Source organism: Lissotriton vulgaris, chromosome 9 (assembly GCF_964263255.1).
Source record: "Lissotriton vulgaris chromosome 9, aLisVul1.2, whole genome shotgun sequence".
NCBI classification, from domain to species: Eukaryota; Metazoa; Chordata; class Amphibia; order Caudata; family Salamandridae; genus Lissotriton; species Lissotriton vulgaris.
The window spans coordinates 245,897,406-245,912,436 of record NC_141697.1 but is presented as its reverse complement, the minus strand read 5'-3'; the positions used below and the strand labels follow the sequence as shown (position 1 = coordinate 245,912,436).

At 43.6% G+C, this 15,031-nt stretch overlaps 1 protein-coding gene across 4 annotated transcripts in view; it reads right to left on the bottom strand.

The window, feature by feature from the left end:
• Positions 1 to 9,986: 9,986 nt before the first annotated feature.
• The window catches only part of DDHD1 (DDHD domain containing 1), a 463,741-nt gene continuing 458,696 nt past the window's right edge, over positions 9,987 to 15,031 (bottom strand). For all 4 annotated transcript variants that reach the window (XM_086937428.1, XM_086937430.1, XM_086937432.1 and 1 more), the window contains one exon: positions 9,987 to 10,916. In XM_086937428.1, the coding sequence (XP_086793554.1) occupies positions 10,735 to 10,916 (182 nt within the window). In that variant the 3' untranslated portion in view covers positions 9,987 to 10,734. The remainder of the gene's footprint in view (positions 10,917 to 15,031) is intronic.

Below are 15,031 nucleotides of genomic sequence, written 5' to 3'. Positions count from 1 at the left end.
TGAATGTTATGTCTTCTACGATTCTCTAGGTCCTCACTGCTTGATTTGTAGTTCAACGTGTTACTACTTCAGGGCTTGGACTGGGCGTCAGAGCATCTCCTCGTCTTCTGAGCCAGTATCCTTTGTGTGTTCGAGGCCATCTACACAGTTTTCTAGGTTGGTAACCTCTCAGCACACTTTTTGCCGACACGTTTTAATGCGAATGTATTTCACTGAGGTAGCATTCCATATACGTCTGTGTGAGAGGACTTGGAGCAGATCCGCTATCCTACAACTTTTATGTTTCTTCACCACTTGCAGATCAGTATAATACTTTTAAGGCCCTCCATGTAAGCTCTAACTACAGGAATTGTGAAGAGAGACAACTGGTGTCTATTTTGCCCTTAGGCTGCAAACGCTGCTATTCCAGTCTTTTGAAGGTGGAGCAGGTAGCAAATAATATCCTGAACTGAGACCATGAAGGGGTCTAGGTTTTTATCAATGTAGTCATGGACAAACTTTTTACACTTTGCTGCATAACAGGCATGTGTAGAGGACCTGCGTGCCACATGGAGAATGAGCTTGCACTCCCTCAGGGAGCTGGAGGTGCCCAAATTATAGGTCTTCAGGCACACCAGACTGCTATGCTGAGCTGACTGGCTGCCCTCGCTGACACTTTCTTTTGAGGTCTGATTAACCTCTCCAGGAGCATGGGGTATAGAGGTGGACTGTCCCAGGTTGGTGCCAGTAGGATGACAGTTATGGATTCTTGCCTCGTTTTCCTGACCTCATACAGAATGAGTGAACGAGGTGGAATAGAGTAAGCAAATACCCTGGATCACTTCCTCTACATTGCATTGCCCATGGGCTGTCCCTGCGCATCTTTCATGGGTGGTGATCCATTGACGCTCTGCTTGTGATCATTCCCTTGGCAAGGCTTTCTTGGAGCAGGTGCATGTGCAGCTTTGCATGCGGTACTATGGAGATAAAGGTTGCCATCATTCCAGCAACGTCATTACTGTTCTTAGAGTAAGACGATGCCCTGAATTAAAAAGAGGCAGCAGACTTTGGAATGCCATCCCCTTCTACTGGTTGAGGGTATGCTTTAGGGATAGACTCTAGAAAGGGTATAATATTTTGGTCAAGAAAAGGGATGTTATTGCATTCATGGTGAACCAAAGTCCACAGAGTAGGGACACTGCTGTTTAAGTGTGTGACAGACATTGTTGTTTTGCAGTAGGTCTTTATCAGTCAGTTGATAGGCAAATATGTGAATGGTGCTCCTGTACAGAAGCGGAGCTACCACTTTGTAAAGGTCTTTTAGGTAATAATCGCTCCAAAGGGCAGTACCTTGAACTGGATGTGTTGTCCACATACAATAATGTGGAGATACCGCACGCAAGCTGTGATGTATGCAAATTTGGAAAAGAGGGGACTTTCAGCTCTATTACAAACATGAAGTCACCCTGGCAGAGCAGTGGAATGACATCCTCTAGGATGGTCCTATGGAACCATTCCAACAGGATGTACTGGTAGGGGGCCTTGCATTGAGGATACTTGCTGCGGCTTTTGCCCCCCCCCCCCCCCCCCCCATCTGGACTGGTTCACTTGAAAAGTGAATCTGGAGCTAGGATACTGGAGGGTACTCATGAACTTTGCAATGCAGGTTTCCTTTTTAATTTTTTCAGTCATCCAACTGACCTGGCCCACAGAAATGTTGATCATCAAAAGACATGTTAAGGAGGTGCCATTAGCCAGCGTAGCAGAATGATTGCTTTGTGCACTGAGTGTTCGCCACAACAAGAGCGCATCTCATATTAGCATTGCAAATAATGTTGACCACAAGACTAGCTCCTGCCTTCTTTTTCATGTGAGCCTCTCTCGCAGATGCTTGATAAGCTCCTCTATATCCTCTGTACGACGATCATAGGGCAAGAGGAGGCCTATGCATTGGTAATGAACCAGTGGATAATGTTCTCTAGCGCCACATGCTTGCTAGCAGTGTCAATGCGTTTGCTCTCCTTCTTGAATGGAGGTCTGTCTGCCACTCCCTGCACTGAAGCCTATTTCTGTGTGGCATGCACTACTAGGGAATCGGGTGGCACCTGACTGGAAGTAAATGGAGTCATTAGCAGAGGGCTTACACACTTCCACACTTGCAGTGACTCCTTTTGCTCTTTAAAGTTGTTAATGGCTGCCCCAAACATGCCCACAGCATAGGGGGCTATTTCACAGTCCTCTGTTTTGGATAGGGTTTTCACCAAGAAATGATTCTTGACCAGCACCACATGCATTTTAACGATGAGGTTTTTGGTGGATCTTTGTAACACCAGATAGTAGGGAGTGGTGTCGTCAGGCTGAGAGACTTTACAAGGATAGGAGAGGTTTCTGTCTAGATTGTCAAGAGTAAACACTATAGTCCTCCCATGGGTCATCCCCATCCCTACACGCTAAAGGCTTGTACTTTGGGTACTGCAGATAATATGGACTGCTGGAAACTGACAGGTAGTACGCATACTCATGGGGGGTGGAGACTGTAAAGGTGTAAGGGGAGATGTAGCTGGTGTAGAGTACTTGTGGACCGGAGATGGACTTTTTGCATTGTTTCAAACTCTTTTGAGAGAAGGGAATGATGTGGGCTTGGGAAAGCACCTAATAAAAAGCTAGATTTATGTAGATGCGAAAGTGAGTTTGTAGAGATTGGAGGCATGGTGAGAATCTTCCATGTAGATGGGTATATAAAGAGAGGGAAACAGCTGAACAACGATTTTTAAACAACGAGTGGCCTTAACAACGACTCGTATACAACGACCTGGGACTGAACCACAACCTCCTTAACAACTACTTTATTAAACAACTAGTGGCCTTAACGACTCCAACCTTTAAAAATGAAAAAAAATATATATATATTTAAAGTACACTTCAATTGGCCAGTAGATGGCACTGTAGGAATGTTTTCAGGCAGGAGGACCCTGGGCACGGATCACGAGGATCTGTGTTTCACTGTCTTAAAGCAGATGAAACATTTGATTTGAGATCACAGACCTGCATTGTCATGTTGTTTTTCAGCGGGGGTCTGTGGTACACCACAAGGCTCATCTTTTTCTCGGCGCCCTCTCCGCCCTGGGACACTTTGACTTGTGCACTTAGGTTGGGGCCGTGGAGGCTGTGGTGCAGTGTGGAAATGCACCCCTTGAGAGGGTGAGGCACAGTACACCGTGCTGTGAGGACGAGGACTGCAGAGGGGCAGTGTGGCACAGCAACCCCTGCTGGATGCAGTTGGGGCCAAGAGAGAGGTGCTGGTGCACCCTTTGCTGTAGAAACGTTTCGGAGTGAAGTCAGCCGCTGGGACCATGGTGCCTTCCGCACCATGAATGAATGAAACTAATGAATGGAAGAATTTGGACGCCAATCCTTTCCTTGCTTTCTGCTGAGGTAGTATCCTTCAGACGGTTTTTCTGAGGAATGTACTTAAAATGTTAAGGTTGGCAACCTCATGGCAGGTCTTTCTAATGATAAGCGAGTTGTCACAGAGGATGCCCTTTCCTCTGACCCTGTGGAAAAAAAACAAGACTGACATTTAGGGGAAGAGCCCTGGCATCAGAAAATGTTGCTGATGTTGGTAACCGGGCAGGGTGGCAAAAAAAACACTCTCGCAGCAGAACCAGCACCTGTTAATAGTGTTAGTCCCTAAATAGTTTTTATAGCGTTTATGTAGCCCTAATCAGACTCGAAGCACTGACAACGAAACTGATGAGATATAGTAGTAGATTTGGTTTATATGTAAATGGAATTTATTTCGTAGTTCTGTGAGTCGTGGTTAAAAACATAGTTTGCAAACAAAACAAGTGATGGACCGAATGTGGATCAATGTCACACATTCATCCCAGTCCAAAGATCTGGGCCCAAATCCATCGTTTTTTTGCACTCCACACCACCCTGGGTTAGACAATGGCGATATGCAAATCAGCTCTGACCCTGTGCCCCATGGGAACAGTCCAGTCCGAACTACAAAAGCCATGTCCTTCCCAGAACGGAATCAAGCATCCGAGGACCGGACCGGTTTCGAGGTACCACCTCTCATCAGCCCGGCTAGCTTGACTCCAGTGGTGTGGAGTGCCTGGGACCCACGTCTGAGCATCCCCAGCGCACTTAGGGCGGAATTTGCAAACAAAACAAGTGATGGACCGAATGTGGATCAATGTCACACATTCATCCCAGTCCAAAGATCTGGGCCCAAATCCATCGTTTTTTTGCACTCCACACCACCCTGGGTTAGACAATGGCGATATGCAAATCAGCTCTGACCCTGTGCCCCATGGGAACAGTCCAGTCCGAACTACAAAAGCCATGTCCTTCCCAGAACGGAATCAAGCATCCGAGAACCGGACCGGTTTCGAGGTAACACCTCTCATCAGCCCGGCTAGCTTGACTCCAGTGGTGTGGAGTGCCTGGGACCCACGTCTGAGCATCCCCAGCGCACTTAGGGCGGAATTTGCAAACAAAACAAGTGATGGACCGAATGTGGATCAATGTCACACATTCATCCCAGTCCAAAGATCTGGGCCCAAATCCATCGTTTTTTTGCACTCCACACCACCCTGGGTTAGACAATGGCGATATGCAAATCAGCTCTGACCCTGTGCCCCATGGGAACAGTCCAGTCCGAACTACAAAAGCCATGTCCTTCCCAGAACGGAATCAAGCATCCGAGGACCGGACCGGTTTCGAGGTAACACCTCTCATCAGCCCGGCTAGCTTGACTCCAGTGGTGTGGAGTGCCTGGGACCCACGTCTGAGCATCCCCAGAGCACTTAGGGCGGAATTTGCAAACAAAACAAGTGATGGACCGAATGTGGATCAATGTCACACATTCATCCCAGTCCAAAGATCTGGGCCCAAATCCATCGTTTTTTTGCACTCCACACCACCCTGGGTTAGACAATGGCGATATGCAAATCAGCTCTGACCCTGTGCCCCATGGGAACAGTCCAGTCCGAACTACAAAAGCCATGTCCTTCCCAGAACGGAATCAAGCATCCGAGGACAGGACCGGTTTCGAGGTACCACCTCTCATCAGCCCGGCTAGCTTGACTCCAGTGGTGTGGAGTGCCTGGGACCCACGTCTGAGCATCCCCAGCGCACTTAGGGCGGAATTTGCAAACAAAACAAGTGATGGACCGAATGTGGATCAATGTCACACATTCATCCCAGTCCAAAGATCTGGGCCCAAATACATCGTTTTTTTGCACTCCACACCACCCTGGGTTAGACAATGGCGATATGCAAATCAGCTCTGACCCTGTGCCCCATGGGAACAGTCCAGTCCGAACTACAAAAGCCATGTCCTTCCCAGAACGGAATCAAGCATCCGAGGACCGGACCGGTTTCGAGGTAACACCTCATCAGCGCGGCTAGCTTGACTCCAGTGGTGTAGAGTGCCTGGGACCCACGTCTGAGCATCCCCAGCGCACTTAGGGCGGAATTTGCAAACAAAACAAGTGATGGACCGAATGTGGATCAATGTCACACATTCATCCCAGTCCAAAGATCTGGGCCCAAATCCATCGTTTTTTTTGCACTCCACACCACCCTGGGTTAGACAATGGCGATATGCAAATCAGCTCTGACCCTGTGCCCCATGGGAACAGTCCAGTCCGAACTACAAAAGCCATGTCCTTCCCAGAACGGATGAAGCATCCGAGGACCGGACCGGTTTTGAGGTAACACCTCTCATCAGCCCGGCTAGCTTGACTCCAGTGGTGTGGAGTGCCTGGGACCCACGTCTGAGCATCCCCAGCGCACTTAGGGCGGAATTTGCAAACAAAACAAGTGATGGACCGAATGTGGATCAATGTCACACATTCATCCCAGTCCAAAGATCTGGGCCCAAATCCATCGTTTTTTTGCACTCCACACCACCCTGGGTTAGACAATGGCGATATGCAAATCAGCTCTGACCCTGTGCCCCATGGGAACAGTCCAGTCCGAACTACAAAAGCCATGTCCTTCCCAGAACGGAATCAAGCATCTGAGGACCGGACCGGTTTCGAGGTAACACCTCTCATCAGCCCGGCTAGCTTGACTCCAGTGGTGTGGAGTGCCTGGGACCCACGTCTGAGCATCCCCAGCGCACATAGGGCGGAATTTGCAAACAAAACAAGTGATGGACCAAATGTGGATCAATGTCACACATTCATCCCAGTCCAAAGATCTGGGCCCAAATCCATCGTTTTTTTGCACTCCACACCACCCTGGGTTAGACAATGGCGATATGCAAATCAGCTCTGACCCTGTGCCCCAGCCGGGCTGATGAGAGGTGTTACCTCGAAACCGGTCCGGTCCTCGGATGCTTGATTCCGTTCTGGGAAGGACATGGCTTTTGTAGTTCGGACTGGACTGTTCCCATGGGGCACAGGGTCAGAGCTGATTTGCATATCGCCATTGTCTAACCCAGGGTGGTGTGGAGTGCAAAAAAACGATGGATTTGGGCCCAGATCTTCGCACTGGGGTGAATGTGTGAAATTGATCCACATTCGGTCCATCACCTGTTTTGTTTGCAGTTAAAAACATAGTGGTTGGGTTTAGGTCGTTGTTTAGCCTTCGTGGTTTAGGCACTCGTGATTCCAGAGGTAGTTGTTAAATCATACAAGCATAAAGAGACTTTCCTGCCTGGAGTTAAGGCACTTGGGCAGGTGGAGGATGGTGCCTTACCTTTGCATCACAGGGGCCCCTAGTGTCAGCTTCAAACCCATCCGAGGCTAAGCTTTCAACATCAACTTCGGCTTGAAGGTGAATGCTCAATATTGAGGAGGCAGGGATGGCTGGCATGGCTCGAAGCCATTGAGCAGTGGCTTGCTTCGCACAGAGGATCGTGTACAAGGCATGCCAACTCTGCTGTCAGCACTTGTCCCAGGGGTCAGTGCCCCTTGATGCTTGTCTCAGGGCTTGATGCCTGACTCCTGTGGGAGCATTTATTTCTCTCATTTAAGGGTCCCTTCTTAGGGCGTGTTAGTAACTGACCCTCCGGTGCCCGTTACACAGATTGTTCCTGAAGATTTAAGAGGTGGATGTTCAATATCTTGCTGCTTGATATCAGACTCCTCTCAAAGTGGTAGCTGAAGGCTCTCTCCGCCTGGTGGCTGAAATGGCCGGTGGGCCTGCCTGCTCATCCTTCAGCTCACGGAGGACTTCGGGTCCAAAGATGTCAGGTGCCTCAGGTGATGACTGCCATCGCATTTTGTGATGTGTCCAGCTCATCTACCTGTAGTATACTGGGAGGTTTTTTTAGCACTGAAAGGCACAGCAGACACTGCAGGCGGTTTGTCATACTGGTGCAGCAGGCAGAGAATACAAATGCCGTGCTGGTCAGACCAGAGGTAGTTGGACATTACAGGTTGGGCAGAATTTAAAAGTTTAAAACACGTTCCATACCCCTTCCTCACATTTCTTCTCCATGACGAATGGGAGTCCCCAGTAACAGTACTTCGATACTTGTCTGTCACAATGCATGAATATGTGACCTGAGGTGTGATCTGTAAATCCTTTGGCAGACTGGTGCGGTGTTCTTCTCAAAGTCAAAGGCCCCAAAGGTCGGGCTACAAAGAATCTTGTGCGGAACGTGTCCATCATTGAGCTGGTGGTCGAGGGTCCAAACCCAATGTCAGAAGAAAACCATCTGTAGTGGAGCTGTTGCCGTGCTGCATTTTGGACTAAGGAAGAAGTCCCAACAGATCTAGTGACTCAAGACCTCTTCAAAGAAAAATAAGTTGCAAATTTTCAAGCCCAACAGTCAAACTAATAGTAAGAAGAGCATGTGTATCTACAGCCACAAATGCCAAAATCACACATATACACACACACACATATCTATATATATATATATATATACACACATATATCCTTGCACACACATATATACATGCACATATACATACATAAACCCATATATACATAGACATACATATACCCATATATACATATACCCATATATCCCAACAAAACTCCAGTACGCGAGAAATAAAACTCACTGGTGCCGTGGCCTCAAATACAACAGTGTTTATTTATAGCAACGGGTGCCCAGCGCATTTCGCAGTTAACCTCACTGCTTGTTCACGGGTAAGTTGCACAAGTGAAATGCAAGTATTTAAAGGTGCAGGGTTCAATTACACTTCGTAATAGTAAACATAGTAAACATACTACTTAATTTGATTTTAACACATTTTCAAATTCTAGGTTTGTGTTTCTTTGATTCAAAAGAACTTGAATTAATTAAAATGTAAAAAATTATTATGCGAACCAATGTTCTATACAACATGCATTTTACTCAAGTGGGTCTTAGCAAACGGGCTGTTCGGCATGCATTTGATAAAGTTATTCAAAAAGACCAAAACAATGTTTTTTACTCTTTGAAAATTCTGCCCCAGTGGGCAGGCATAAGTCTTCAGTCCGGTATATTTAGCCCAATCATTGGTTTAAGCAATCTAGCTCTAGTGAGCTACTATCCATGTGTTCCTTAAAATCGACCACGATCTTCAGATTCTTCATTTCTGCAACAAAATCAAATATACTCTGTGTTATAGGACTACTGAACTCCCTCTAATAAAACAAACAAAACTTGTTAAAAACTTTAAAAGATACAGTTACGAAAGGGTATGACTATGGACTGTTATTATTATCTCAGGTGTATCGACATCTCTGCATCAAAGTTTAGACCGAAAGGATTCAGTGTATTGAATTTTATTATCATTTTTGATTCAAGTTTCCTCAATTCTAATGTGCGATTCTGAACGCAGGTTTATCTTTGCAAAGTTTGACCGTCTTGCAGTTCTGACTAAATCTGCATGCTTTGCACTTAGTGTTTTATTAGAGGGAGTTCAGTAGTCTTATAACACAGAATATATTTGATTTTGTTGCAGAAATGAAGAATCTGAAGATGGTGGTCGATTCTAAGGAACACATGGATAGTAGCTCACTAGAGCTAGATTGCTTAAACCAATGATTGGGCTAAATATACCGGACTGAAGACTAATGCCTGCCCACTGGGGCGGAATTTTCAAAGAGTAAAAAACATTGTTGTGGTCTTTTTGAATAACTTTATCAAACGCATGCCGAACAGCCTGTTTGCTAAGACCCACTTGGGTAAAATGCATGCTGTATAGAACATTGGTTCGCATAATAATTTTTTCAATTTTAATTAATTGAAGTTCTTTTGAATCAAAGAAACACAAACATATAATTTGAAAATGTTTTAAAATCAGATGAAGTAGTATGTTTACTATAACAAAGTGTAATTGAACCCTGAACCTCTAAATACTTGCATTTCACTTGTGCAACTTACCCGTGAACAAGCAGTGAGGTTAACTGCGAAACGCGTTGGGCACCCGTTGCTGTAAATAAACACCGTTGTAATTGAGGCCACGGCACCAGTGAGTTTTATTTCTCGCGTACCGGAGTTTTGTTGGCAGATTTGGGAGTGGCGTCCCTGTCGTGCTGCCCGCCGTGATAGAGGCACGGAGCTTGCCAAAAACTACATTGGGATATACCCATATATACATACACATATCCATATATACATACACAAATGCACACACACATTGCAAAAAAACGCAGTGGTCCATATTTCGCAGGGATCCATGAAATATGGAAAATATTTCACAGTTCTTAGTGTAATAAGAATTTCCTAAAAATGACAGCCGCCCACAATTCATAACTAGTAAAATTTGTAATATGGTCCTAAATTGCTATCTCATTGCTCTAGTGATATTTACAAAGAGACTCATCTTTTTGGCTTCGTGGTTCGAGAGAGATAGATTGATCGACTGTTCAGAGTCAAAATAGATTTGTAGCAATATGCATAATCCTATTTACCACAGCATTTCAGAAAAACTGTGGTTTAAAGATTACTAAATTCTAATTATGCAGGTTCATAATGTTAAAGTCAAGAGTGGTGAAAAGGTTATTGAGAAGATCATGTCAGTGTATAAAAAATTATCTTAGACCAACAATTGTGAAACCACAAATAGGTTTTAATGGAAAAATTCACTGAAAAGTGCCACAGTATCCATATACTCTGTTTTGTATAAAGATATATATGAATTTCTGAAAAAGTTGCTTTGAAAATAAATCTACAATATGCCCAAAAAAGTAAAAAAAACAAAAAGTAAAAAAAGGGAAGGCGGGGCGGGGAAATACATATTTAGTTTATACCCTTAAATCAAACAAAAACAATTAAAATACAATCATAAATTAGTAGCCTGGAAACGTGTGCTATGCCTTTTTGGTACAACCTGATCAAAATAGTTAATATTCGCTCAAATAATTGGAAAATGTACTTCTGATTGAGGTTACACTACAGGAACGGTTGCATTTTAAATAAGGAAACAATAGCAGTTAAAAGTTTAACTTATTTGTTACCAAGTAATTTTTTTTCAAAGCTGATTAAATCATACATTATAAACAACCTAAACAGCTATAAGAAATCAGAACGCTTTCATACATTTTCCACCAAAACATCTATAAGTAGTGCTTGCACTTCCCTGTTGAACCATCAGAATTTAATTACTTTGGATCGAATTATTACCAAACATTTTGCAATAAAATTAGAGGTGCTCTGGTACAAATTCTTTTACAGTCTTTAAACCAAGTAACAGTCAAACATGCACCTAAACAGGACACCTGTGTCTTAAACACAGCATTCTAACAGAACAACCTCAGTGCCAAGACCTTGGTTTTAAAAGTTTGTTTATATGAAATTTAGAGTTCTTCTGAATTTTGTTCCTCATCCTCTAAAGAATCCTGTTTATATAGGAAAGTAAGAAGAAAAAGTGCAATGTCCATAGATGACCAATAAGCAGTGTGTGACGTCACTGCCGACCAGTATCTGCTTTCCACAAGACCTTCTCGTAGCTCAAAATCAATCCTGTGCTCCAGCTCCACTAGAGAAAAAAAAGAAAGGTATATCAGATTATAATGTCTAGACCCCAAACAGTTATCAAAGTCAGTGAAAAATTATCACATTTTTTGGGGTCATAAAATGTCATACAGCTAAATAAAGTGGTGAGGCTGACTCTGTTAATGCCTTTATTATTGTCAGTCCTTGTGGCCCGACTTGTCAATTAGGTCTGTACTCCATATTATGCCTTTCCTCTGTTTGAGTCCAATTCAAACATTTCTTTTTATTTAGCAATGCCTAGAGATCCTTAAAATTACTTTGGTTGTTCAATGTTGAATTAATTAATTCATAAGTGAAATAAAATGTTAAATTACAAAAGATGAATATAGAACAAAATGGCAGCACTCAAGAAGTGAGCCATGTCAGATTTCAGATCTGAAGAATTTTTAAGTAAAGTAATTAGAACATAACCCAATGTACCATCAAGCGTTGGCAAGTAGGAACAAGTTTAAAATCAATAGTTGAATGGAAGATTTTATTTGTTTACATTTTTTTCCTAAAGTCAATGATTAGACCACTTCTGCCAGTACTTAATAGACTACACGCATTACTTAAACACAATTTTTATGTGATTCACAAAATAATGTGAGGAGTATTTCTGGAAACGTATCTAACTCGTAGGCTTACAGAAGTACTACAAATCATAAAACAGAATTGTGTGTATTTCCCCAAGGTTGAAAATCAGAATCATCATAACATTAACATTTTTCTACACTAGGATAGTGTTTCCCTATAGAGAAAGCAAAAAGCACACAGATGATGGACGGTAGAGCAAATCAAACATTCACCCCAGTCAATAGATCTGGGTTAAATCCATTGGTCTTTTGCTCACCATGCCACCCCAGTTTAGACCCAGCCATATACAAATCAGTTTTGACCCTGTGCCTCATGGGAAGAGTGCAGCCGGAACTGCAAAGCCAGGTCCTCCCTGGACCAGAAACAAGCATCCTGGGACTGGTTTCGGGGCATCAGCCCTAAGCAGCCAGGCTAGCTTGAATCCAGTGGCACAGTGAGCAAGGGACCCACATCTGGGTATACCCAGACGCTATACTGGGGTGAATGTTTATCATTGTGCAGTATTCTGTCCATAAATTTTTCTTTTTGCATAGGTCACCATGAGTGAGACGAGTATGCCCAGACGTGGGTCCGTGCTCTCCATGCCACTGGAGTCAAGCTAGCCTAGCTGATATGGGGTGATGCCCCGTTACCGGTCACAGGATGCTTGTTTCCAGTCCAAGAAGGAGGACCTGGCCAGGCAGTTCAGACAAGACTGTTCCCATGGGGAACATGGTCAAGACTGATTTGAATATGGCTGGGTCTGAACTGGAATGGCATGGGGAGCCAAAAACAATGGATTTAGGCCCAGATTTCTGTACTGGGATGCATGCTTGACCATGTGCTGCATTATGTCCATCAATTATTCTTCTTGCATTTGTCAACCCGAGTGGGACGGGTATTGCCCAGACGTGGGTCCTGTGCTCTCCGTGCCACTGGAGTCAAGCTAGCCTGGCTGATGCCCCGACACTGGTCCCAAAATGCTTGTTTCCAGTCCAGGGAGGACCTGACCTGGCAGTTTGGACTGCACCCAGCACCCAGCTATATGCAAATCAGTCACAAGACTGATTTCCATATAGCTGGGTCTGAACTGGAATGGCATGGGGAGCAAATGTAGTGAAATACATCCTTTAATAAATACGAGTTACTTTCCTACCCTGGAAACGTGTGGTGTATATACATGTGTTTTTTATATTTCTTTGCTGGGTCTCCCCTACTACCACAGGTTGCCCGTCCTAACATGTTCCCTGGCTCAATCTTGACGGGGCTATCCAGATAAGAAAAAAAACAGTTGTATCTTTTACCCCAAGCATTCCAGAATGTCTGGTTGGGCTGAGACCTACTTGGCATCATTCACCAAATGGTCCCTTTAACACCTTGGCTGCTAGGCGTTTTCCCCCACTGTGCTGGCTTTTCATTTACTCCATGTTTCATGACGAGCTCAGCTCGTCATCAGCACAGCTCAACTGTGCATCATGACGAGCTGAGCTCGTCATGAGCATCGAAAGGGTTAATACTTATCCATTTATTATGGTGGAGAGACCGCCATAGTTGTGGATTTTTTTACCTAAGAAAGGAGCTTTAAGGCTGTAGCTTTCCACAAAGTAAACCTCTTCGAATGAGGATTTGCAATTTAAATTGGGATCATTATTTTCTAATGCACACCTAAATATCACTTGGATATTTTGATGGAAAAGTTTGAAAATTGCCCTTATTGTTACTATTTTTTCTCCCCATCTTAGACAGGGTAAAACACAAATACAAAAATATACTCAACCTATGTTGATTCAGAGATATAAATGAACTCTGTTCAATACGTATCTACGGAAGCACTTTTGTTTTAAAATTTATATTTGTCAATATTTTGCCGATTGTCTCTCAAAATACAATAAATCACAAAAAATGAAAGAATGTTTTGATGTGATACAGGTCACTAGTAAATGCAACTGGACCTTGATATTGAGGGCTTGAAAGGTTGCACTATGAGCAAGTGCAAAGGCCTCACTGTCAGACATGAGCACCGCAAAACTTCTGTCATCAAGACTGGAGAATGATACAATGCTGAATGCCTGAATTTCAACCATGAGTGGAGACAATTTTGAGATTCATGAATGGCAGGCCTATACCTCCTACAGGTGGAGAAGGAAAACACTGGACCTTTCCTGGCTCTGAGGCAACACACCCACCCCCTTTCCAAGTCCCTTACGTCAACATCTCATGTATAGATCTTAGAACTGTTAAAGGCGCTTAGATCTTAGAACTGTTAAAGGCGCACAGACGGTCAGACAGATCACGTCCCAGTGCCCTTTTGATATCTTCAATTTACAGGAAGGGCACCTATCAAAGACAGCATACAGGGTGATTGAAGTAAAAGGAGGGGAGAGAAACTGCAGGATCTGGCAGCATGCTTGCCAGCCTTTTGACACTAGTCCTTCATTTAGTATTGGTATTAACCCCCCAAATCATTCTCTTACTTGTAATATTCGAAATCACCCCGGTATCACACGGACAGTAACCTTGAATTCAGGAACTTTACTATACTACAGCAGATGCTCTAGCAAACTGCTCAGGCACACCGACTGAACTTAAGCAGTGGTATGGTTTTGCTGTAATAAGTACATTTATAGAAAAACGAATTAATAGAAACCTATTTCTGAGAACCGAAATAACACCTACATAATCCAAGAAACCAATGTAGTGGAAAATCAAATGAAAAGAAATACAGTTTAGTGGAAAATAATGCAATCAGCAAAGAAATACGTTGAAAGAAGATGTAGACCTCCTTGGGGAAATTCGAGTAGATAGCATAGTTTCAATATTAAAATAGAAAAAAGAGGCAAGAAGGCAAAGGTTGAGAGGCAGCAGGCTATAGAACGGGTCCAGACTAGACCCAGGATAGGATGAGTCGAGAGAAAATATGGCAAGGCCTGGCAACAATAAAGAGTAGCACGGAGGGGTAAAAAAACTAATTTTATAAATGCAAGAAAAATAGTGGGTTTCAGTGGGTTTCAGAAATGTTACCCCAAAAAAACCAAGCCAGAAAGGGAAGGGTGGGAAAAACAAGAGAACAGCACTGGAAAGATGGAATGAAGCTTTGGGTGAGAATAATCCAGCTGAACAGTCGTTTAAGAAAAACTGTGAAATATCACCCAGAGATAAGACTTAGGACGGGAAGGAGGGTGAAGCAAGAAGTATTCATGCAAAGGTTGAACAAACCCCAAAAATGACACCATTCTGAAGATCAATGACATTTACACTTTAACAGAAAGATCATGTAAATCACAATTAAATGAGGCCCTTTTACTAACTGACTACCACATAGAAAATTACATTTATGCTGAAAATTTCAATTGAACAGTTATGATCAAATAGATCTGTGTTTTGCTATGGAATCACAAGCAATCATGTTTTGCATCTGAGCAGATCATGTCTAAATCAAGAAAGATAAAAAGCTGAAGAACTGCATTTTTGCCTAAGTTTAAGGTGTTGTAAATAACAATGCAATTGCAGATACAAACCAAAGCTAAGGCATACACGAAGCAT